Source organism: Vitis vinifera, chromosome 19 (assembly GCF_030704535.1).
Source record: "Vitis vinifera cultivar Pinot Noir 40024 chromosome 19, ASM3070453v1".
Lineage (NCBI taxonomy): Eukaryota > Viridiplantae > Streptophyta > Magnoliopsida > Vitales > Vitaceae > Vitis > Vitis vinifera.
Window position 1 is genome coordinate 1,268,526 of NC_081823.1, and position 26,761 is coordinate 1,295,286.

Here is a 26,761-nt window from a genome sequence, read left to right on the forward strand (position 1 = left end):
ATTGTTGGCTTGCTACCTTGAAGGTTAAGCTCCTGTCATGTGATATCAGAATCTTGGTACATGGGGACCCTAAGTTTATGCCTTTGTATAAGTCTCCTCATAGGGCGTTTAAGGTTTCGCGTCAAGTGTTAATTGACTAGCTTGATATACATTGTCGTCAAATCATCAAAATATTTTGAACTTTTAGATTAAACAGGTGGTTGTTCCACAGTTGTCATGCATATAATCATGATCAGTATACAAGATAGTGTGGATACAACAAATCCGCAAGTCTTGTTCTTCCACACCACATTTACATATTATGAATTGATTTGTTGACATTGTCTTGACAGACTTAAGCTTTCTTTCATTCTATGACCCGCATAGTTAGCGGCTTAAGACTCAGAACAGAACATGTATTTATGTATATCTTATTGTCCATGCAAGTAATGGTTTGAGGTTACTAATCATGATAATAGATTTTCCGAGTCTAAAAGTAATGGTTGATTTAATTATCCTCAAATAGCAGAAACAAACTCATTGTAATATTCATGTTTTAAACCATGAATGACAATTCCCCAAGCTTCAACCTCATGTTTCTCTCACTCTGATCTATCTCACAACCTTCTGCCTTCTGCCCTAGAGAAATAGATGGAAGAGAGACGTGGGTTTCCCTTTTATGGAGGATGGAAGGTGATGCTGACACTGCTGCTCTAGAGTTCCCGAGCAAGGTGTAGCTATGGTAGTGAAGAAGAGCTCTCCTCTAGTTGGCCTGTGAATGTGGTAGCTAAGGGGGCGATGACAGCAGGGAGAGGAGCTGATGGTTATATCACAATCCCTGTCTGTGCTTCACAGGCTGACAGCTCTCCTCTGATGGCAATGGAGATGACTGCAACAATGCAAAGTAGTTATGGTGGTGGTCAATGACAATGGTAGAGGCATAGGCCAGTAAATTGTGATTCTGTGAACATGTTTCATAACAATACATTTTCATCACAATTGTATGTCATCATAAAACTTTAGGGACAATATGTTTGCATCGCAGTTCTGTCACTATTTAGCATTAACAATGATATATTTTTCATACCAATTACATCATTTTGCAAGCTGTGTCAAGTTTGCAAGTTACACAGAATTCTCCTATTGAATTAGATGAAGCATAATAAACAATACTATGAAATATATTTCATGTAATTTACATGAATTACATAGCATGTGAAAGAACCACTACAAGTCCATAGCACAAGATGACAGTAACAATGTTAGTTAAGAATTAATAACCATGTTAGTTAACAACAGAAGAGTAGTGTTTGCTTGGGATAATCAACAGTGCATTGAACTAATTAAGAATGAAAAACAGGTCTTATTCAACCCAACTCAGAAAATTGTGTTGGAAAATAGCTACATACTGTACTCGATCAATTTATGCTTTGATTGCAGTCATCAACCAGAAATGTTCTATAGAACAGTGATTGTACCTTAAATATCCATCACCAGAAAGATGAACCTGTGCCTAAGTTGCAATTCATCTTCATCTCACTGAATGTGTACTTCACTTCTCTGCACTGATGCACTCTAGGTATTCTAATGAATGGTAAGTTGGACTTGGCTCACAGTGGCTCACTCATATGCAGTAGACAAACCATACGGCTTATATTCTTTTACTTATTATAAGGCTTCCAAATAGATGACTGGCTGAAACACAAGGGTTTATCATTGTTAATGTCAAATACTATTGCAATGCACTGAGCACCTTCTACCTATACACAACTATGTAAAGTTCTCAAAAATTTCCACATACAGTGATCCAACTACCTAGAAATATCCTTAAGATCCTTAACAGCAACCTGTTTTCATATCAAAACTTTGTGATGCACATAAAGACACACATAAAGTTTATGTGCAACAAAAAGCCAATGTTCATGGCTCACTTCCCAATAATCTTCCCTTCCATTTCCAAGCTCAAGTCAGATTTTGGGTTTTGTTTGTCTGCATTGTGAGAAGTCTCACAATTAACAAGATCATCATAATAAAAGAAGTTATCTCATATTCTAAACATTTCATAAATTTATGAACAAGCAAGAATAGGAACCAGGACTGATGATAGCAACAATAAATCAATAACAGATTTTATTCAATGTGCAATAGATCAATAGAGTATGAATTATCTCAAAAGCACATCCTTCTTACACAAATCTTCCTATTCTTTTCTTTTTTTAAATCCAGTTAAATTGACCGCTGCAGGGGCCATCCAAGTTGTGTCTCTCCCCTGTGAGTGTATAAATAGTTGTTGAGCAAAAAAAGCCAGCCACAAATATTTTTTTTATGTTCATTATGCATTATATTTGAAGATGGATGTGATAAAGCTTCCCAAAATTATCACACAAAAAGGTTTACTGCTGCAAAACATCTGTAATATCAACAACAACAACTCTTAAAATATATTCTTTAATCTGTTGTAGAAAACAAAAATCTGACAGAAGAATGCAAGCAGTGACACATCTAATGGTGAAGAGCACATATTTGTGTGAAACAAAATCAATTACCATATAACTTTTTTTATAATTACACCATATATTTATTTATTTATTTATTTTTCAATTAGAACTTACATTATATTTTTAGCCCTTCTTTAGCTCCAAAAACTGCCTCTGGGTTGTCTTCCCTGCTTGAAAAAGGCCAAAATGCATTCATAAGCAAAGTCCATGTCGTCCCCTGTTAGGACATCAGTAAGTGTATGTGCATAAGAATTTCCATTTGAGTGTGCAGCAAAAAACAATGAGAGCACAACATGCAATAGCATCAAATATGTTTTATGTACTACCAAACACCCTTTGTTAGGATTAAGAAAGAATGATGCATGTCAAACTCCATTTTTTTCTTCTCATCCAGACTCCCTTTCTATTGATAGAAAACCGGCTGTGGAAAGTTTTCCAGGAAAAGGGAAAAACCTTTCAGGCTCCTTTCATCTCAATAAATATTTTAGCATGAAGCTAAGCTCAGAGAATATTGGAGGATATTTATCATGTTTCTTCAATTAGCGTAGGGCAAAAAATTACACCATGCTGCAGTGGAAGACCTTATTTAAAGTATGTTTTAGCACATTGTGGAGTAAATTTACCATGCCAAGGATAGAACAGAGACGAGGACATAGCAAAATCATTGTGTGCAAGTTCTTTTCATTAATTCTCTTCCTTTTCTATGGAAATTAAAAATAAAAATAAAATAAAATCCAGCCTCAACAGTAAATGCAATTTAGATTGATCCACTGTAATTATACATTTAATAACCAATTTAATCTAACATTAAAATTTCATAGTTCCACTCAAAATGAACCAACATTTCCTTTAGTTCTGCATAAACATAAAAGAAAAAAACAAAACAAAATGCATTAGAAAGGAAGCCTATTTTGATCATTTTAGCATTTTCTTTCCCTTTCTTCACAATATGGAGTTGGGAAATTCAATACACATTATATAGTAGTACATAAATGCAAAGCAACAAGGGCAGCTTTGAAACATGAGCATTCGAGCATGAATGTAAAGAATGAATGAGGAATAGATAGTGAAGCATGAGAAAATCAAGTCCTGGGAAACTGCACCTTTGGTTGGTTTCCACTCTGAATCAGATTTTCAGCAATTTTCCATATTCAGTGAAATCTAATCTCCACCAATTTTGACTTTTCCACATTAGCACCCTAGAAATTTATTTGACAACTATAAATGACAAACAAAAATATATGAAAATATAAGTGTAGAGGACAAATGGTTTCAGATGATCAATGCAGAAAAACAAGTTGATTATCAAAGAAAGCCTTAAAACCAAGACGAACAATAATTTTTTTTCACCTAATTCACAAATTATGAAAATACACATAAAACACTAAAAAAATTACAGAAATTCAAGAAAAAATATGAAACCCCCCAATAAACAAAAGCAATGCCATTCTGCAATCCCATGTTGGACTCCTTGGAGTTGATACTGAAGAGAACACCCTCATGTCTGATCTCACTCTTCAATATCAAGCTTATCTAGCTTCTGCTGTACAGATCCCCACATGGGCTTCATCCTAATTGAAGAGTAGGCACGGGGGGAGGGGGGTATGGTGGCAGAAGATACTAAAGAATCAGAATTTCATCCATGTGTCACTATTTTATCAGGATGGTAGAATTAGATGCCTCACCCTCTAATGCATTAAGGAGGAGCCAGACCTACAATTGTATGAAAGCAACTATTTATCTGATTGGCACAGTCTCAGTATCCTTCAGGAAGATATCAACAAGTTCAGAGCCATTTGACAGCTTTTCCTTCTTGCAAACCTTAGAAACTGCCAAACTCCATGCATCTCCATCAATAACATTTCCTTTTACCAAGCTATTCAAAACTTTGCACAACAACTCCAAGTTCCCTTCCTGACACAATGCCTCAACAAATTTAGTTTTACTGGCACTCTTAGGAGCATAACCTTTAAAAACCATCTCGTCCAAAATAAATGCTGCTTCATTGAACTGCATCCCTTCACAAAGCCCATCAAAAAGAATCCGGTATGACCCCACATCAGGAGTGCATCCCCGTCTTGGCATATCTTCAAATAAATCATTTGCTTCTCTCCATTTCCCCTCTTTACACAACCCACTAATAATTACATTATAACTAATGACATCAGGCTTGCATCCCTTCGCCACCATCTCTTCCAAGACACCATATGCCGCTTCAAAATCCTTCTCGTTACAAAACCCACTAATCATAGCATTATAAGTCACAGTATCAGGTTTGCACCCATTCTCTCTCATCTCCTCTAAAACCACAAAAACCTCATCCTTCCTCCCTACCTTAAACAATGCAGCAATCAAAGTGGAATAAATTCCTGAATCTAATCTTAATTTATTTGCCACCATCTCCTTCTTAAGCTCAAAAGCCAAACTCAACTCATTAACCCTACAAAGCCCTTTCATCAATGAAGCATAAACAAAAGCATTTGGTTTAACATTAAAAACCTTCACCATATCCTCCTTCAACCTAAAAGCCTCGTCCAAGCGCGAATCCCCACAAAGCCCACTAATCAAAGTCCCAAAAGTCACCACATTGGGGCAGACATGCTTCCTCAACATTTCATCAAACACATTCCATGCATCGCCCAAACTACCACTCGAGCAGCAAGCATTAATCAATACATTATAAGTACACACATCCGGAGTCGCAAACTTATCAATACCCGACAAAATCCCATCAAATTTCTCAAATTCTTTACATTTCAACAGAGCATTCAAAAGCGAATTCAGAGATTTTACCGTTCTCTGACAGCGAAATTCCGGGATGGACTCAAAGGTCTGGATTGCACGATCGGGCAAGCGGGCCCGTCCATAGAAGGAGATGACATTGCAGAAGATGATCTCTTTGGGAGAGAATCGAGTTTCTCGGCGCAATTGGGAGAGGATTTGTTCCATTTCGTGGAACATTCTGGAGCGGCCGAGCTTGGTGATGATGAGGTCGTAGGAGAGGTGGGTGTAGCGAAAGGGTTTAGGGTCAGGATTAGGGTTCTGGAAGAGCTGGAGAGCGAGTTTTGGATCATTCTGGAGGCGAAGAAGAGAGGAGAGTCTGAAAGGCGAGATGGGTTTTGGAGGATTCATTTTTCTAAGTCATCTGAAACCCAGAGCTTGGAATTGAAAATTCTAGGGTGTTTTTTTCCCGCCACAACGCGCCAACCCAACAATAATAACCGTTTTTCCATCTTGGAAAACAATAGATACGTTTCCTGGCATGTTGCCAATGAGTTTTTAAGAATTATTTTGTAAATATTATTATATTAAAGTTCATTACTCTTATTTTTAAAAATAAAAATAAAAATATTTTTTAAAAAAATCTTTTTTTTTCCTCATAACAACATACATAATATTAGGATTTAGAAATTTTTGATGCAAATATTATTTTAAGGTAAATTTTGTAGTATTTAATATCAATTTATGTTCAATAAAATGTATTTATTTCCGGACCCGGACCCAACCCTTAAAGCGAGAGAGAGAGAGAGAGAGAGAGAGAGAGAGAGAGAGAGAGAATAAAAAACACAGAAGCAGCACAACAATGGTCTTTTCTTAACGGATCCATTCCCTTTGACAAAACAAGAAAAGAAACAAAAGGCATCCAAAGCATCTCCAAACCACACTCCATGCCATATTCCACAGCTTTAATCCTCCAAAAGCGAGAAAAGGGGCAGACCAATTCAAATTCTACAACGGCCACCACAACACATCAGAACATACAACACCACAGACAACCTGAAGAATGAACAGAGCCTTTTGATCATACTGTCAGCCTCTCTGCAAATCTGCATGCAGTTTGTATATACCCACTTAAAAGTACGTGCCAAAGCTGCATGTTATCACATTTCACCATGTGGGTGTCCGTATAAATACTTGTATTTTCGTATAAATTTATGTATTTGTAGGCTGCTCTATCCTTTGACCACAATCTTTTTGACTGGTGGGTGGGCATGAGTAAAGAGCTACAGTCTGCCCATCTGCAATTTCTTCTCATGTGTAGCCCCAAAAGGCCTGCAACATTCATGGAAAAAAGCAGCACAACTTCATTTTTATAGCCATTCAAACATTGAAGAAACCCACTTACTATTTTTCTTTTATTTTGGAATATGTATTTTTTATTTTAAAAAAAAAAACTGATTAATTTATGAAATATTACTAATTTCAACAAAAAAAAAAAATACCCTTAATAAATTTATTAAATATTAGTAATTTCAATAAAAATAAAAATAAAAAAAGAAATGTTTGTCTTGAAATTGGATTTTGGGGATAAAATTAAAAACAAAATTAAGGATATTTTTGTTAAAAAAAATGTTATATTTGATTTTTCTAAAGAATGGAGATTAGTCTTTTTAAATATGTGATTATTTTGTAATTTTAATTAATTACTCAAATGAAAATTCATATAAAAAACCCAAAAATAAAATTATTCTTCATTAAAAGAAAAATTACACCCTTTATTATTATTTTTTAAAATATTTTCAAAAAAAAATTAATATTTAACAACATTAGTTCTTTTTTTTTTTTGGTACATTTTTCATTAAAAAGAAAAATAAGATCATACATAGAAACAGAAAAAGCGCCTCCACAGCTGCGCCCTCTTCACATTACTCTTGAGCTTCGCAAGCATTTCACCGCCGGAGCCGCAGTTTTCCGACGATGTCAAGAACGCCCTTCGCTGAACCGGAGGCGACCAGAGACCGCTTTGCTCGTAATCAAAATCGAACTGCGACGCATCAAAGAACTTGCCGAGAAGCCTGTCCGACGCCGACTTGGAGACAATCTGAACGCTGGGAATACATGGAGAAGAACTCCCCGGAGATGATGAGGACGCCGGTGATGAGAGCCCAGATGTGGGCATCGAAGCTAATGAAGTAGCAGAAAGAGATGGAAAATGAAAGGTGGAAGATATAAGAGGTTTTTGTGGCACATATAAGAGTGAAAAAAATAGGAAGAAGTATATGGCTGTTGAGGGGTTGTAAGACTTTATTTATTAGCTCTAAAAGGTTAGATTTGATTTGATTACTTCTAATCATGATTTTGAATTTTTTTTTTTTATTATTCTATAAACTTTTGTAAAAGAATCTGAAATAAAATTAAAAATAATTCAAATTTTAAAAAAAAAAGTATTTAAAAATATTATTTAAAATTTTTTAAATTGAAAAAAGTATTATTATTAGTATTATTATTATTATATCAAATAAAATTTTTAATTAGAATAGTTTCAAAATATTTTATTTCAAAATAAAACTAATCATAGTAAAAGAAATTATTTTATTTTATTTCTTTTGTTACTAAAAGCAAAAATTAAAAATTAGTTGTATTTTTGTTAATTAAAAATTGAATTACAAGTCTTATGTTTTTATTATTAAAAATTTGACCCAATTTATGAAAAGAAAAAAAAATGTAAGATGGTATTTTCTCGATAATTTTGACCCAATTTACCTATATTTTAAAATATTTTTGTATTTAATTATTAATTTTATTTTAAAATTACATATTTCATTCCAAACACAAAAAAAAATTTCAACCAAAGTAATTATTCTTCAATTATTAAAAATAGAAGTTAAAATTTAGTCATATATAGAAAAAAAATTGTAAAATGATATTGATTTTTGAATTTTGATCTTGTAATAAACAATGGCAACTTGTAGGATGAAACTTTAGACCATGTGGCTTTTGGCATCATTCATGTGGTGTTGGGGCCATGGCTTAAAAAGGATGTGTGAACCAAAAATTAAGAGAATCATGCTATGCTTTTTAAGAACAGTGATATCAAACGGATATAAATACTGTTTAATTAAAAATAAATAAATAAACAACATTATAGTGCCAACATTAAATTTGAATAATTAAAGCATTTTAAGAAATTAAATTTTGGAAGATTTTAAGGAAAATTATGTTTGAAGGACAAAATTACTATGAAGATGGTATGAGCAATTGGTTGAGCAAAAATGCCAATAAATCTTTAAATACATGTCTAATTGATATAGAAATAAAATATGTTAATATTATGTTTGGTTTAAGGTAAATATTAAAGAAAATGGTGAAGAAAATAATTTTTTTCATGTTCGGTTTTATTAGGATGAATGTTAAAAAAATTAAATATAACTAAAATTAGTTATAAAATTATTTAATTTTTATACAATCAAAATATGTTACACACGACCATAATCCAAACATAATATTTCTATGATGGCGAATTAAAGTAGGCCATACGGTCATTTCTCTCAAGGCATGTGAAGCCTATACTTGTTAGGCTACATTTGTTGAGAACTTAGCATAAGTGAACATTGATAGGAGAAAAAACAAAGATATTAAATTATACATTTATATTAAGTGTAAATGTAGGAAGTGATCGTAATATTATTATTTTTGTTATTTATTTTAAGGTTATTACTATTTAATATTAGTTTCATTAGGGTTAAAATCTTTTATAAGATTACTAAAATTAGTTTTTGAATTAGGATTGTCTATGTGTGTAAATATATATATATATATATATAAACTTTTGAATAATAATATTTAAATTATTTAAATTTCTCTCTTCTATGTCTTGTTCTGCAATGGTAAGGTCCACCTTCAGACTTTAAACCATTAAACTTTTGGTATTGAATTACATTCAAAGTCAATTTTTGGATATGTTTTGTAGGAGTCGCAAAGTTTAATACGATTCGTTAATATGATACAAACCCAACACACCTTTTTTAGGTTTGGATTGTGAGTATCAATGAATTTGGATCAAATTCTTATCAACATACATAACTTGTTTAATAAATAAGTAATTTTTTTGTCAACATACATGAATGCACTCATTTAATAATCTCGCTATTAATCTAATTATATTTTTAAATCATTTAACTCATATTTAACTTATTTAAATTTTCTTTTAAATAAATAGGTTAATTTAGTTATAAACAAGTCTTTAGACATTATATATATACCATTTTAACTCAAGTTATTTATTAAATAAGAAGATCTAATTATTAAATGGGTAAAATAAGTTACAAAACGTGTTATATGCTTTATAATTAAGTAGTATTTGAGTTTATGTTTTTTACATGATTATTATTTATGTCGGGTTTGAGTTAAGTTATATATATAATAGAATACCTAAGTTTTGATACGACATGAACATGAATTGTCATCCCTAATATTTTGTATTTTGACAATCTTTATATCAATTTACTTACAAATTTATGCTTTTTGTTTCAAAGTATTAGGATTCTTGTTTTTATTTTCCCATTTCCTTTTAATAACCTATCAAATTACTTTTAAAAAAAAATCCATCCTCACCCATTACTCCCTATTTACTCCTTTAGATAATTATATGATGAACAATAGAATTATGTTGATCATTTTATATTCTAATCACATTTTTATTTTTCTACCTTCTTACTATGAATTATCTAGTGATAGTACGTGGAGACAACAATTAATGGTGATGAGTTGTATTATTATCATCATCAAGACATCCATAAATGGTCGGTGGTAGAGTTCAATACTGTGGCCTCCTTTCTACCTACTAAACCAACTAGAGTCAATTGCCATTTATGAGGATCAGATTCCATACCCTCTTTATGACACTTCTTTCACTCGACATGCCATTTACTTATAGTTGTGGTGGTTTAGAGGTTGGGTCCAAATAAGGTCTCTGACAAGTCCCCATCGTTGGATGGTCTATAGGAAATGAAGCATTAGGTTTTTATCATGTGAAATGCCTAAGGCTTTCAAGGGAATTTAGGCTTAATTGAGAGGAAGATAATATAGGGAAAGAAAAGTTTTCTAAAATTTTATTAGTTTGACATAGAATTATCAAACTTGAATTAATTTTATTGTAATATACAAGACATTTCAGAGCTCGAGCTTCTTGCTGAACTTGTGGGGATTGAACTATTCATTTAACTCACAAGGGCTTAAGGGGCATACTGTACTAAAAAAAAAATATTTAATTATTGAATAATGAGTTTATTTGTATTGTATTTTAACTCTCTTATGGTTTGATTTTTAAAAAGAAAAAGTGTGTTCAATCACCATTGAGAAGAGTGAAAGAGTTTTTATCATTTTAATATTTCATCTTTGTTTAATTAATAGATTATTGAATATTGATGTGTTTCCTGGCAGTAAGGATCATCTATATTATTAGGTTAACACTTGATTTTTAAAAAATTAACTTTAAATTTATTTTTTATTTTTCTTTATCTTTTCTTTAATCCTTCTTTTCCCCCTTGTAGGGACCCCTCCCTCTGGGAAACACGTGGCACGCACCTCACAATGACACGTGGCACGCATCATCATCCGAACCACCACCATCCGAATTCCCCTAAATATATGCATGAGGCAGTTCTCCTATCCGGACCACCTCAAGGAAAGGCAAAAGACGTTTTAGCTTCTCCTATCCAAGGAAGAGCAAACGACGCTGACAGAGCACAGACACCCGGACAACCTTCATAATGCATCCGCTCCACAATACATCCGGATAATCAGCATGTGTCACCCGGATATGATCATCCGGATGACCAAATAAAGTAAAGCGAGTCTTACACGCTATCACAACAAACAGGCATGGCCCACATCCCATCACCTGCAGAGTGAGAAGACAAGATGAAGTGACAGCAAGTCACTTCCCACGATCATTCTACATGATCACTTCCCACGATATCTAGACAGCAGCATCACCTACCACGGTTTCTGACAGCCGCCAGTAGGGTGGCGATGGCCATGCTGCCTCCGAATGTCATCATGACAAACATAAAATATTTCCTCGCCATTAATGAGAGGAACAGTACCCCTGAAGCTGGATATATATGCCTTCGCACGAAGAAGAAGGGGGATCCCCTGGTAACCTCCTGATACCTGGAAAAAGGCCAACTGATTTATATTCCTCTCTCTGACCATGGCTAACAAAACCATCGGAGGGTGCGTCCGGACACCCTGTCCGGATGCCTTTTTGCAGGAATGACGACTGGATCAAGAACCTTTATGAGTTGAGATCACGCGTCCATCCATCTGGCTACTACGTGGATCGCCAAAGACGCGAGGTAACAACACCCCTTTAATTATTTTATTTTCTTTTCATTTTTCTTTCAATTTTTTGAAACCAAACATAGTCCTCTAAATGAAAATTATTTCTACCAAAATATGAAAAAGCATTTCATGCTAATGAACTACTTTTTCTACCCACCATTTAATAAAGTTTAGCATCAACTAAAAGGAACTTCCAAATTCCACTAGAAAAATATTGCCTCTTTAATATGAACTTAATAATTAAAAAAAAAAAAAAAAAAGGTAAAAATGGTAGAAGGTTGAGCTTATTTGGTAATTATTTTTTAGAATAATTTTTTATTTTTTAGAACAAAAAATAAAAATAAAAAACATATTTGACAACTAAAAACGTTTTTTTTTTCTTTTTATGTTCTTAAGACTAGAAAATAAAGAGTTTTCAAAGAATATCTTATACTTGTTTTTAATTATTTTCACCTTTTTTAAGAGTTATTTTAAAAATAATTTTACAAACATGTAAAATGAATAAAAATAAAGTAGTTAGTAAACATAAAAAATATTTTTAAAACATATTTAAAAATATTAAAAATATGTTAAAAATATTTTAAATTTTTAAAAAGAATTTTATTCTACAAAATATTAAAATAACAGTTTTTGAAAAATGGTTTTCAAAAACTATTTTTTACACTCAGTTATTACTGGCTCTTCATGAAATTTAAGGGATGGGCACCAAAATAGTAGCCTATTCTTCTGTCCTTTGATGGGGACACTGATCAATGCATGGAGAAGAAAATGAAAAATCCAACAACCTGTAGCAATTATAAAAAGTATTTCTTGTTCCCCTCTGGGGAAGATACTGCAAAAATTATAAAAAAGTATTAATTACGAGAAATTAATATCGGCTTTCACCATAAATTAATTTGTGATTAAAAGAGAAGATGTGGTAAAAGAGCTTCTTCCACAAAAATTATTTTTGTGACAAACAAACCTTATTTGACATTTAGGTGACATTAAGCTAAAAAAATAAAAATAAAAATAAAATTTTATTGGCTAAATTAAAACAACAGTCAAAATGCTACATTGATTTCTATGATTTATCTCCTTTCTTTTCTTTTTTTTCTTTTTTTTTCTTTTTTTTTTTTTCATGAATGGAGCAACCCATCAAAAGAAAATAACAGTTTCAAACATAATACATTTACTTATATCAGTAGCTTACAATGCTCATAAAGAAGGAAGAAGGAGATGGGAAAAAAGAAATTTCACCATTAATCTTTTCCACTTCCCCTTATTCATCATCATCATCATAACAAAGATCAACCCCAAACAACAAAGCTCTGCTCTGCTCAGTACTTATTTGGTGCCTTTATATAAGCCAAGTGCGTTGAATTCTGGACTTTGGATAGGGTTTTCAGGTCATATGCGATCCAACACCTTGATGTGTGGGTGTGGTAGAAGTAGCCCAAACACTTACAGTCCTTGCTACATTTATCCCCACATTGCTTCTCCTTCATGGGTCCATCTCCATCACTGTACTTGCCCATGAAATGATCGACCCCTTCAAGTTTGTAGTAGTGAAAATCATTCACCCCACAGCCAGATAACTTCAATGGTGCACAGTCCTTGCTCCACCCCATCAGGCCCTTTGGTGATGGACAAGCAACACACTGGCTGTCCTCACAGAGGCCAAACTTCCCACATCGCTCTGGCAATTGGCACTCAGTCTCATCACCTGAATCTCTATCAAAAAGAGTGTAGGTCACTTGCCAACCCTGATAATCCACCTTGTCAAAATACGTATACAATCTGATGTTCCCATCCATATCAAGACGAAGAAATGTTGATGTACTATTGTACTTGGGTCTAACCAAAATGGCGCCCCCTGTCGGATATGGTGAGTTGGAAAGATGGTAGTTCAAGTTTAGATAATAAGCATAACCAAGATCATCAAGAGAGCCGGTCAGAGTCACATTCTGTAGAGAACCCTTATCAATAGTAAACCATACTGAAGATGTAGCATATGTTGTCACCTCGCGTATTAGGTGGGCCACGTTGCTGCTAGATGGATGGACACGCGATTCTCAACACACAAGGGGTTCTTGATTCAGTGGTTGTACCTGCAAAAAGGCATCCGGACAGGGTGTCCGGATGCACCCTCCGATGATGTTGTTAGCCATGGTAAGAGAATAAGATATATGAGGCAGTTGGCCTTTTACTAGGTGTCAAGAGGTTACCAGGAGATCATCTTTTCTTCTTCGTGTGAAGTCATATATATACAGCTTCAGGGGTACTGTTCCTCTCATTAATGGTGGGGAGATATTTTCTGTTGTGATGATGACAATAGGTGTTAGTAGGAGCACTATCATCCTACGAATGGCTGTCAGAGACCATGGTAGGTGATGCGGCTGTCAGAGATCGTGGGAAGCGATTATGCAGAATGATCGTGGGAAGTGACTTGATGTCACTTCCTCTTGTCTTCTCATTCTGCAGGTGATGGGATGTGGGCCATGGCTGCTTGTTGTGATTGCGTGTAAGACTCGCTTTACTTTAATTGACCATCCAGACGATTTATATCCGGATGGATCATGCTGAATATCCGGATGTGTTTGTGGAGACTACCCGGGTGTCTACGTTCTGCCAGCGTCGTTTGCTCTTCCTTGGATAGGAGAAGCTGAAACGTTGTTTGTCTTTCCTTGGGGGGTTCCGGATAGGATAGTCGCACCATACGTATCTGTAGGGGAATCCGAATGATGATGGTCCGGCTGACAGTACGTGCCACGCGTCACCATGAGCCGCGTGCCACGTGTTTCCCAAGGGAAGGGGTCCCTACATTGCCCCCCTTTTTAACTTGCCTATTTTGCCAAAAAATGGGCGGGTTAAAAATAACTGGGTTTTTGAAATTTGAAAAAGTCCACTCGTCTAACTTGGCCACGTGGCGAGTGGGGGTGCGGAAGCCAAAAAAGGCATTTATGGCGAGCCGCCGACCCTGTGTATCCCCAGGCAATATGTCGTTTCAATGATAACACGGCTGTTGGTTTGGCTTTCCGAGGGGCTGTCCTGCTATAAATAGGGCACTGTACCTCTTTTTGTATTTTTTCTACTGCATTCTCTTGAGAGCCTTCCTTCTTCTTATTTTTTCTGCGTCCTTTGCTTTTCTGAGAAAAACTTCGAACGACCTCGTTTGTTTGTTGCCGGTGATTTTATACCGAGAGAGTAACCGTTCTTCTTCTCCAGAGCTCTATTTGGTACGTACCTCTTTTGCTATTGTCATTCCTTTGGTTGCGTTTGCCGGTTTTTCAAACTTGGTTCCTGGCTTTGTTTTGAACAAGCCGCTTGCAATTGTTTGTTTAATGTTGGTACTTTGTTGTTTGTTTGGAGGGGTTTTTGAGGGGTTTTTCTGACTGCTTTGAGTTTGTGTATTTTCTGATTGCTTGGTCTGGACCGTTTGCATTGTTTTTTGCGTGTAGATTTTGCTTTTGGCTTTGTGATAAGAAATGGCTCCAAAAAAGACTGTTTCGTCTGTCCGGGTCAGCGAGGCTGGCGAAAAGGCGATAGATAAACTAAATGCGAAGGAGTTCCGGGAGCGATTCCGCATCCCCCATGACGTATTGATAGACCTGGTGAACGAGGAGGCGGCTATTCCCACTGAGAAAGGTGGAAAAAACGCTATCCTCTTCACAAAGGAACAATTCAACGCGGGGCTCCGGTTCCCTCTGCCAGCCTTGTTCAAGGAATTCCTCCACTTCTCTCAGATTCCACCCATCTTCATTCATCCCAACCTTGTCCGGGTGCTGATGGGATGCAGCATTATCAACATGCTGTACAGCCTCGACCTTACGCTACTGGAATTGTTTGTCTATTCCCTGAAGAAAGCAAAGAATGATATCTTCAGTGTGTCCGCTCACCTGCCCTCCCTTCAAATGGTGACAGAACTGCCAGATTCGACAAAGGGAGGGGCGAAGGGGCTGGTGGCAGTCTGGGGTGGATGGGCGGGGCTATCGCAGCATCCGTCGAGGCCTTTTTCTCCGAATTATACCTTACAAATCCCGGGTAATCTTGTTTTGCGATTTTTTATCCGGATTTTGCTTTGCTGATTTTTTCTGATTTTTCCGGACAGAATTCTCACCCTTTGTTGCTGACAATGCAGGTTTGGAATTGAGGGGCCACCTTGTGGATTGGGTGGAAAAGGCGTCCTTTGTCTGCGTCTGCAAATTATTTGAAATAGACCCCAAGGAGAGGGCCTACAAAACATTGCTTTCCGCGCGGAATTTGACGGAGGTCGTCCGAGAGCCCCAGGAATATGTTATCAATATTCTTCCTAGGAAATTGGCAAAGGATGAGATAGTGCCTGGGGAGCATTATACTGTGAAGGAGCTCCCCCTCTATCAGGAAACCAAAGAGGCTGACGCTGAAAGGCGGCGAAAGCTCCTGGAGGATAGAGATCAGAAAAAAACTGAAGGCACTATCCGGAAGGCTCCCGGACAGAAGCGGGGTCCGGACTCTCCTCCAAAGAAAACTTCAGGAAAAAGGGGGAAGCTGGTGAAGAAGCATGGGAAGGACATGAAGGAACCCACTCCTCCCAAGGAGTTTCCTCCTCCCCAAACTACCTATGAGGGGGAAGTAATGATAGAGGAGCCAGTAAATGCTGCTCCGCACTCTATCTCAAGCGGCCCCGGACGCATGTCGGGGTTGAATCACTCAGGTCCTTCCTTGGTCGCGGCTGCGCGTCTGGCTAACGTGGTTGAGGAAGCTGCATCTATCAATCGTCCGGGCAACCTTAATCCGGATGCTGATGCAGCTGAAACGGCCCCGTTGGAGGAAGCGGGAGCAGAAAGCCAAAGTCAGCCTTCCGACGACCCGGATCGCCTGGCTATAGTCCTGGTGAAAGGGCCTCCCCTCAAGAAGCCGCGTTTGACGCGCGATCTACAGTCCGGACTCTTTGAGCGGCTTCAAGAGCGGCAGCAAGAGATTGAAATTAGCTGCGCTTCTGCTCATGACGCTCATCCGGATGGAGGCGAGGTGGAGATGGCTACTGAGACCTCAGCTACCCCGGCAATAATTCCGGCTGAGGATGCATCCGGACCTATGTGTCCGGACGAAAATATGGGGGCTCCGATTCCGGGACAAGAGTTACCCTCTGCTTCCTCACCTGAGGAGGAATCTGCTGACGATGCCGTTCCTGCTAGCCCTTTCAGCTACGCGGAGTTGGAGGTTAAGTTAAAGCAGATTACCCCTGACTGGAAAGCCATCAAGCCCTCTGCTCAGATGTTTGATATGATAGAAACTGTATATCGTTGTCTTGTGTTTTTGCTTTTTGATTTTTTGTTGCACTGATGTGTTTATTGTAGTGTAATTTATGTCTTTGCTTTTCTTTTGTGTGTCAGCTGGTGAGGGGTCTCCGCAGCATGTCTCAACAACACGATCTTTTTACTCAGCTGCTGCAGACTGCAGACTATATGAGGACCTTCTCCTCTCGGCACCAAGAGATTGAAAATCAACTGCGTCTGAGAACGGAGGAGGCTGAGGCCAGTCTATCCACCCTGCGAGAGGAAAATGAAGCCCTCCGGGTGGAGTTGGCTGAGGCAAAGGGTCGAGAAGAATCAACTGCGGGCCGCCTTTATGAGGCGGAGGGTGAGGCAGCCCGGCTAAGGGATGAATTGAGTCGACTCCGGACAGAAGTTTTGAATGAAAAGAAACAGAAGGAAGACTTGCAGCTGCGTCTGGATGTGCAAAAAGAGGAACTTGAACGGGAGTTTGCTGTGGAAAGGGAGGAACTTGCAGCGGATTACCAGAAACAAGTGGATGATACATTTATCTTTGGGTATCGCTGCTGCATGAAGAAGAACGGTATAAAGCGAGATACTCCTTCAATTCCTCCAAGTGAAGAAAAGAAGCTCCATGAGAAACCTGCTCCCTGATAGTTTATCTCTTTTTGCAATTTTTCTGCTGTAATTTTTCCTTCTGTATATTTTCGTGGTCCGGATGTCTCTTTGTAATTACATTTACTCATATCAATAAAACTTACTTCTTTCTCATTTGCACTCGTGTACACTTTCTACTGATAATACTGCTTTAAATTGAACACATTCCATGGTCTGAGTAACGGAGTGCCATCTAGCTTTTGTAAATGATAGGCTCCATTTTCATTTGCCTTAGACACTATGTAGGGTCCTTCCCAATTGGCTTGGAATTTTCCTGCGCCTACTTCAGCAGTATTTTCAAAAACTTTTCTAAGTACTAGCGTACCATTTTTGAAGTTTCTGGGCCTGACTTTTCGATTGTAATGCGCTGATGCTCTTTGTTGGTAATCTGCCATCCGGATGGATGCGCTTTCCCTGACTTCGTCTGTCCAGTCCAAATTTTTTCCTAGTTCCGTGTTGGCGTCTTTTTGCTTTGCTGCATCAGTCCGGATAGTAGGGAGACCTATTTCAGTGGGGATGACTGCATCCATTCCATATGTGAGGGCGAAAGGCGTGTTTCCTGTTGGCCGTCCGGGTGTGGTTCGATAGGCCCATAGGACGCCGGGTAGCTCCTCCACCCATTTCCCTTTGGCTTGCTCAAGCCTTTTCTTTAAGGCATTGATTAGAGTTTTGTTTGTGGCTTCCGCCTGCCCATTGCTTTGAGGATAACGCGGCGTGGAGTATGAATTTCGGATGTTTAGTTCCGAACAGAAATTTCTGAATGCAATGCTGTCAAATTGTGGACCATTGTCAGCTATGATGACTTGGGGAATTCCAAAGCGGCAAACAATGTTCTTCCATACGAATTTGGTGACATCTTTGTCTTTGATGCTTGCGTATGCTTCAGCTTCTACCCATTTACTGAAGTAATCAGTGGCGACAAGGAGGAATTTCTTCTGGGCGGGTGCTGCTGGGAGGGGTCCCACTATATCCATGCCCCACTGCGCGAAAGGCCATGGGCCTGATACCGATTTTAACGCTGCTGAAGGCATATGTGGAATGGGAGCGTATCTCTGACATTTATCACACTTTTGGACATATGCTGCTGCGTCTTTCTTCATTGTTGGCCAATAGTACCCTTGTGAATGAGCTCTATGTGCTAGGGATCGTCCTCCCGCATGATTTTCGCATATTCCTTCATGTAATTCAGCTAGCACATACCTGGCTTCTGAATGCCCAAGACAACGAAGATAAGGCCCTGTGAAGGATCGCTTGTACAGGTACCCCCCAATAAGGGTGAAACGGGCAGCCTGCACCCGGATTTTGTGCGCTTGTTTAGAATCTTCGGGTAAAGTTCCTGTCCGGAGATATTCTGCAATATCATGCGTCCACTCTTGACCATCCGTTTGGTTTGTCTCAACGATGTTGCAAATGGAATTTTCTGCGACAGAGGGATTGGCTTGCACATGTATGGGCAAATGAATGGCTTCTTTGATAGGGAGGGAGGCAGCTATGCCGGCCAAAGCATCAGCGTGCCTATTGTCAGCTCGCTTAATTTTTTCGATTGTCCACTCAGTGAATTGCTGTAAGGTGCTTCTTACTTTGGCCAAGTAACGCACCATGCGTGAGTCCTTAGCCTCATATTCTTTCTGGACGTGCCTTACCACTAGTTGCGAGTCGCTGTAGATCCGGAGTTTGGAGACGGATAGCGCAAGGGCGAGGTCCAATCCGGACAGGATGGCCTCGTATTCTGCTTCATTGTTAGACGCGGAGAATCCCAGCCGGATGGCTTGCTCCAGTTGTTTCCCAGTTGGGGACTGTAATAAGAGCCCAACTCCAAAGCCTGATGAGCGTGAGGCTCCGTCAACTCGTAGTGTCCACCACTCCTGTTCACTTGATTCGTGGTGCTGGTTGGGTCTTCGTGAGTATTCGAGCACAAAGTCGGCCATTACTTGGCCTTTTTTGGATAATCTGGGTTGGAATTCGATTCCAAATTCGCTCAATTCGATGGCCCATTGTAGCATTCGCCCGGTTAAATCTGGTTTGTGCAGAATGCTACGAAGGGGTTGGTCGGTCAGTACAATCACTGGGTGGGCTTGAAAATAGGGGCGGAGTTTTTGGGCAGCACTTCGAAGAGCTAAGGCTGTTAGCTCCATTTTTGAATACCTGGTTTTTACATCTGCCAATGCCCTGCTGACATAGTAGACAGGTTTCTGCTCCTTTGGTGAAGGGCAGCGGAATAGAGCGGCGCTGATTGCCCATTCTGAGACAGCTAAATACATATATAGCTTCTCCTTTGGGATGGGGCTGCTCAAGATGGGTGGATGCATAAGACAATGTTTAATTCTTTCCAACGCGTTTTGGCAATTGTCCGTCCATCCCTGGGTTCCAGCTTTTCGTATCGCTAAGAAGAAGAGTCGCAACTCATCAGTGAAGCGGGCTATAAAACGTCCTAACGCAACGAGCTTGCCTGTGAGGCGTTGTAACTCCTTTTTGTTCCTGGGGGGAGGTGTTTCCATGACTGCTTTGACTTGATCCGGGCTGACTTCTATGCCTCTTTGGCTGACCATAAATCCCAGAAATTTGCCAGCACTTACGCCAAAGGCACATTTGGAAGGATTTAGCTTCATTCCATACTTTTGCAAGAGACGAAAAACTTGTTGTAAATGGAGGATATGCTGCTCTCGAGTTTTGCTTTTAACCACGATATCGTCAATGTATACCTCGACCGAGTGGCCTATCAGAGGTTTGAAGATTTTAGTCATTAATCTTTGATATGTGGCGCCAGCGTTTTTGAGTCCGAATGGCATGACTTTGTAGCAATAGAGGCCGTGCGGTGTTATGAATGCTGTTTTTTCTTCGTCATCCGGGGACATGGGGATTTGATGATATCCGGAGAAGGCATCCAAGAAAGAGAGCATTCCTTGCCCGGAAGTGGAATCCACAATCTGATCTATTCGTGGCAAGGGAAAACTGTCTTTTGGACACGCATTGTTGAGATTGGTGTAATCTACACAAACTCGCCACTTTCCTTCTTTTTTGGGTACTACGACTACGTTTGCCAGCCAATCCGGATAAGAAACTTCTCTGATGAACCCGGCTTCGAGCAATTTATCAATCTCGTTCCGGATGATTCTTTGTCTATCCGGGTGGAAGCGCCTGATCCTCTGCCGGACGGGTCTGGTGGTTGAAAAGACGTTAAGCCTGTGAGATGCAATGGAGGGATGAATTCCCTTCATGTCAGAATGTGCCCATGCGAAGATGTCATGGTTCTGTCTGAGGATTTTTTGCATGCCTTGAGTTTCTTCTTGTGTCATGAGGGAACTGATGTTTGTGAGGTGATCACTTTCCTCCGAAATTTGGATTGTCTGTAAGGGATCTGCTACCGGGGGATCTTTGTCCGCCGGACCCAATAATTGCTATTGGTCGTGCGCAACGCTAGGTTCAGGGGGAGATGCATCCTCCTGGTTAGCGACTGCTTCACGTGCTATTTGATAGCACTGGCGAGCGGCTAACTGGCTGCCATACAAGTCAGTTTGTCCTTCGTTGGTGAGGAAACTCACCGTTTGATGATATGTGGAAGGGATGGCTTTCATGTAGTGAAGCCATGTGCGTCCCAAGATGACATTGAAGGGTGATAACTCTTGTACCACTGAGAATTGCACGTTGAGAGTGACTGGGCCAGCTTGGACCGGTAGTATAATGTCTCCTAAGGATGTGGTTGAAGATCCGTTGAATCCGGATAAGATTCGTCCGGGGTTTTCGAGACCCGTGAGACTATGTCCCATATGGCCAATGACTGATGCTTGCACCAGATCGGCTGAACTGCCTGGGTCAACCAAGACGCGTCTTACATCGAAATCTCCTATTCCTAGGGAGAGGATGAGGGCGTCGCGATGTGGCTGTAGCGTCCGGGTGGGATCTACTGGTGGGAAAATGATTGTCCCATCTATGGGGCGAGGGCCCTCTCCGGTAAGACCAGGCCGGATGGAATTAATGCGCTCGCGTATTGACGCGGCCCGCAGCAATTTCTGCCTTTTCCGCCTGGAATCGTATTCTTCGTCGGATGGGCCCCCATTGATATAGTTTATGACAGCCTTGGGGGCGACTGGGGCCCTCGGGGCCCCAGAGTTATGATGTTGAGACGCGTCCCTTCCTCCAGCATCTGAGCGGAGGTACTGTTTTAAATGTCCTGCTCTGATGAGCCTTTCAACTAGATACTGGAGGGACCGACATGTCTCTGTTGTATGACCATGGTCACTGTGGAAGGCGCATTTCTTGCTGCGGTCTCTCATGGATGGGTCCGTTCCAATGGGTCTAGGCCATTTGAAGTCGAACAATCCCTGGATCATTGGGAGAAGTTTCTCATACGATATGGATAGAGGTGTGAGAGGCGGCATTTCCGAGCGACTTGGCCCTTCCTACTTTCGGTCAGACGGCTTTGGTCGATCCGGAGGTTTATTACTTCCCTCCGTAATATTTCTAGCTGGCCGTCCGGCAACCAAAACTTGCTGAGTGGCCGCACGCACATCATCTTCGAGCATTGAATATTTGTTAGCTCGTCTGAATAAATCGTCCATCGTTGTAGGAGGCTTTTTGGCCAGCGATTCGAAGAATGGAGTGCCTGGACAGATGCTTCTCTTGAAGATCTGTAGGACAACATCCATGCTGCAAGCCTCTATTTGGAGTACGGCTTGGCCAAATCGTTTCACAAATTCCCTCAAGGATTCGTTGTCTCTCATTTTTATGTTCTGGAGGGTGCTGATATTCTGCCTGTGTCGGGCAGAGCATAAGTACTGTCCTACGAAAGCTTCAGAGAGGTCCCTGAAATTGTCAATAGAGTTAGGAGGTAGGCGATGAAACCATGAGAGGGCCTGCCCTTGAAGGCTGGCGGGGAATACTTTGCATAGTAATGCATCGTTGCCAATATCGAGCGTCATAAGCTGTCGATAGTGCATGATGTGATCGAAGGGATCGTTGGTCCCATCGTATGTGGAAAACTTTGGTACGAGGAATCCCCTTGGGGGCTCGTAATGGGTGATATGAGAGCAGAAAGGCGTGGAGAGCATGTCATCCAGCCTCTTGCTGATGGAGCCAATGGGTGGCCCGTTTGGGATGTTTCTCCCAGCTGGTCGTTCCGCTAGGTGTGAGTGAACGTTCCGCATCGCTGGGGCGACCATGGGGTCACGATGCGGAGGTACGTTCTGCACCATGGGAGCAATCATAGGATCGGGGCGTGGCGCCCGAGTTGTGGCTACTGGTGGCCTTAATCTCCCAGGCTCCTGTGGGCCCAGTCTTGCGCGCATAGAACTTGACAACTGTGATTTTCTATCACGCTGTCTTTTTGCTGAGAAATGAGTGGAATCTGAGCTTTCCTCACGGGGAGCTCGAGGCATGGGTGTGCGTGGCTCATGGGGCCTTGCGTTGTATGTTCCTGGGACAGCTCCTGTTGACCCAGGATATATTGATTCTGGCTCTGGCCTTGAGTTTGCCACTTGACCTTTTGAGCGCTGACGACGAGGAGGTCCTGATGTTGAGGCTTGAATGCGTAACACAGCGTTTTCTTCCCTTAACCTCTCCGTCTCCTGGAGGAGAGCTCTTAGCTGTTTTTCGCTCGCCAACTGTCTTTTTTCGATGGCTTGACGCCATTCGTGATTACCTTCTTCCTCTCTACCAGATGATCGACTTTGGGAAGGTGTGGCCATCTTTGCTAGTGACTGAATCAAAATAAAAAGTAAAAGCTTCCCACAGACGGCGCCAATGTTGTCACCTCGCGTATTAGGTGGGCCACGTTGCTGCTAGATGGATGGACACGCGATTCTCAACACACAAGGGGTTCTTGATTCAGTGGTTGTACCTGCAAAAAGGCATCCGGACAGGGTGTCCGGATGCACCCTCCGATGATGTTGTTAGCCATGGTAAGAGAATAAGATATATGAGGCAGTTGGCCTTTTACTAGGTGTCAAGAGGTTACCAGGAGATCCTCTTTTCTTCTTCGTGTGAAGTCATATATATACAGCTTCAGGGGTACTGTTCCTCTCATTAATGGTGGGGAGATATTTTCTGTTGTGATGATGACAATAGGTGTTAGTAGGAGCACTATCATCCTACGAATGGCTGTCAGAGACCATGGTAGGTGATGTGGCTGTCAGAGATCGTGGGAAGCGATTATGCAGAATGATCGTGGGAAGTGACTTGCTGTCACTTCCTCTTGTCTTCTCATTCTGCAGGTGATGGGATGTGGGCCATGGCTGCTTGTTGTGATTGCGTGTAAGACTCGCTTTACTTTAATTGACCATCCAGACGATTTATATCCGGATGGATCATGCTGAATATCCGGATGTGTTTGTGGAGACTACCCGGGTGTCTACGTTCTGCCAGCGTCGTTTGCTCTTCCTTGGATAGGAGAAGCTGAAACGTTGTTTGTCTTTCCTTGGGGGGTTCCGGATAGGATAGTCGCACCATACGTATCTGTAGGGGAATCCGGATGATGATGGTCCGGCTGACAGTACGTGCCACGCGTCACCATGAGCCGCGTGCCACGTGTTTCCCAAGGGGAGGGGTCCCTACAGCATAGAGCATTGGGGTTGGGGAGTTGCTGCCCTTATAGTACATAGCCAATCTTTTGGGTTCCATAACCAAGCTATATTTCCCATCTGAGTTGTCTGCCTTAGATGCCCGGCTAACAAGCTTGGTTACACCCCCTACCCGAAGGGACTGACCCACCAGCAAGACATCAGTGGGATAATCGAAACTCTGCCAAATAAATTTACCTGTAGAGTCATGGAGAATCAAGTTCCCATTTGAAAGCAGTTTCAGCCCCACCACGCCCTTGTTGCCTGTGCCGGTCTGCCAAGCAACTTGGCCATCTGCATGGGTTAAGACAAGATTTCCATCTGTGCCAAAGGTTAGTGTTGCATTCTGTCCGACTGGTTTTCCTCGGTTGGCCTCCCACACCCAACGATAGATTGGCTCAGTCCGCTGAACAGCCATTCTTAAAGCAAGGGTGTAGGCATTAGGAGTGGTGTTATAGAAACAAAATTGGAAGGGTGAAGCAAAGATCGGAAGGCCGCGGTAGTCTCCACCATACTCGACGATATAAGGCCCGAATCCGCCTTCATTGACATACTTGAAAGTGTTCTTTAACGGAACAGAAGCATGAACAGTGAAAGAATAAATTGAAATGAAGGATAGGAAGATAAATGAGAGAGTGAATGAAGGGGGAGAACAAGACATCTTGGCTACACTCTTACTTGTTGATGTGCCTTGGGCTAGAGCCAAGCAGGCCTCTAAGATTTATAGCAAGGAGATGATGGGGTTTAAGACTGATGCAAGTTGCAAGTTGTACAGTATATAAATTTTTTTTCTATAGTGAAGATGTTGAAATTCTTCAAATAATTCAGTGAGCGGAAGAACAAAAATTATTCTCTGAATATACCTCTTTGTTCAAAAATTTGCCATGAAAGCTAGTTATAAGAGAAAACCAAAATTTTGTTAGCATTGAAGAAGATTTCAATGGAGGATGACTTACCCTTTTCCTTTACTCTTATTAAGGAAGCTAAATTACTTTTTGTATTGTTAAGGGAAATTAGGCTCTTTTATTTGTACTTCTTCCCAAAAATTTCATGTTTGCAACAGTTTTTTTTTTTCTGGTAGTTGCGTTTTGCATGTGTTTTTTTTTCTAATCAAGTCATCAGGTCACATGATTTTACTGGCCTTCAGAAAAAAAGGTACTCTAGAGCGCCGGTGGTAGGGTTGTTACATTTCTACACCCGCATATGGCATGATACAAGCACAATGGTAAATATTAATTTGAAGGTGCTTGAAAGGGATGTTGTTTGGCGGATTTTTTATAAGAGTATGGTAATTTTAAAAAATAATTCTTAAATTACCGTAGTAAAAAAAATAATTTCAAATCTACGATAGTTTTTGCTAGGTAGGAGGGAAGGATATTTATTGTCTTTATTGGATTTTTTATAAGAGTATGGTAATTTTAAAAAATAATTCTTAAATTAACATAGTAAGAAAAAGAATTCCAAATCTATGGTAGGTTTTTTTAAGTAGGAGGGAAGGATGTTTGTTTTCTTTATGAAGTTGAAAATCGTATCTTGAAAAGACAATTTCCATCAAAAAATATATGTAAAAAAAAATAATAACCACTCAGAAATCGTCTGTTGAAAAGACGATTTCAAAAAAAAAAAATTAAGTGGGAATTATCTCTTGAAGAAACGATTTCCAAAAAAAAAATTATATAACAAAATATTGTGGTGTAACCGTCCATTATTAAACCTATTCAAAATATCAACAAAAAAATATAACAAAACACTGTGATATAACCGTTCATTATCAAACCTATTTAAAATATCAACAAAAAAGTATTATCATCAATAAACTTGATGATAATGATTGATATACAATATGTATTTTGTAAATTTATTTTATTAATATTATAGTGTATTGTCCATTACTATATCTTTCTTTTCTTTTTAAAATGGATATTTAAATGTATATAATATAACATTTTAAATGTAAATTTACATATTATATAAGATAAATTCATAATTTCGGATAATGTTCTACTTATATTTATTGTATTTTAATATTTTTTAAAATAATATTATATGCAAAAAAATAATTTAATACTAACAACCTTTACTAAATTTATTTATTTTATTATATATTCTAACATTTTGCAACTACATATTTCTTTTCTTTTTTCTAAATGGATATATATATATATATATATATATATATATATATAACATTTTAAATGTAATTTGACATATTATATATATTTAATATTTAAATATATATTTGTGGATCCCGTATTTTGGCTCAATGAGTTCCCATTCGATGGCGAACTCGCTTTTCATTTTATTTGGTGAAAACATTATTTTTTAGAAAAATACTTGGAGTCGTCACTTATTTTTGTTTTATTTTTAAAAGGAAAACAAAATAAGAAAGAAAACTCTAAGTGTGACTCCTTGTTTGGAAAAGCAAGTCTATGAAAAATCGTCGTAGCACCCCTCTAAGCCCCTAAAAATGGGTATCTACTAAATAAGGTGAAACAAAGATGGTAATGGACTAGCAAATCAATGGATACCAGTGAAATAATCAAATAATAAAATGAATCGAGTATGAGAACAAATAAATAAATGAAGTAGGAGTAGGAATGTACCTTAGCAGTAAATAATAAAACGTTATCATGAAACAAAGTTAGTGCACAATGATAAATGTAAAATATCTCACACAAAACCAATCAAAATCAAACAATATCAATCATGTAATTCACTTGAATTATTTTTGAAAGAAATGTTATGAATATTGGGCTCCCACCCAAACTCG

General features: G+C 39.1%; 2 protein-coding genes across 2 annotated transcripts; both read right to left on the minus strand.

Annotated features, from left to right (window-relative positions):
• Positions 1-459: 459 nt before the first annotated feature.
• On the minus strand, positions 460-7,195 carry LOC100264050 (putative pentatricopeptide repeat-containing protein At1g53330). Its single transcript, XM_059735453.1, has 4 exons — positions 7,081-7,195; positions 3,581-6,530; positions 2,592-2,694; positions 460-868 (listed from the first exon to the last, which is right to left on the minus strand). The coding sequence occupies exon 2, from the start codon at positions 5,607-5,609 to the stop codon at positions 4,215-4,217; it is 1,395 nt and encodes a 464-aa protein (XP_059591436.1). The 5' UTR covers positions 5,610-6,530; positions 7,081-7,195; the 3' UTR covers positions 460-868; positions 2,592-2,694; positions 3,581-4,214.
• A 5,350-nt stretch (positions 7,196-12,545) lies between these two features.
• Positions 12,546-24,964, minus strand: LOC100246894 (epidermis-specific secreted glycoprotein EP1-like). The gene is made up of 2 exons (XM_059735590.1): positions 23,994-24,964; positions 12,546-13,538 (listed from the first exon to the last, which is right to left on the minus strand). The coding sequence occupies exons 1-2, from the start codon at positions 24,650-24,652 to the stop codon at positions 12,863-12,865; spliced, it is 1,335 nt and encodes a 444-aa protein (XP_059591573.1). The 5' UTR covers positions 24,653-24,964; the 3' UTR covers positions 12,546-12,862.
• Between the last annotated feature and the right edge of the window lie 1,797 nt (positions 24,965-26,761).

Excerpts from the sequence above, each read along its gene's own strand:
- LOC100246894 (XM_059735590.1), bottom strand. The coding sequence starts at position 24,652 with ATGTCTTGTTCTCCCCCTTCATTCACTCTCTCATTTATCTTCCTATCC. Across the intron at positions 13,539-23,993 it reads AACTCCCCAACCCCAATGCT|ATATGCTACATCTTCAGTAT; the intron begins CTATGCTGTAGG and ends CGAGGTGACAAC.
- LOC100264050 (XM_059735453.1), bottom strand. The coding sequence starts at position 5,609 with ATGAATCCTCCAAAACCCATCTCGCCTTTCAGACTCTCCTCTCTTCTT.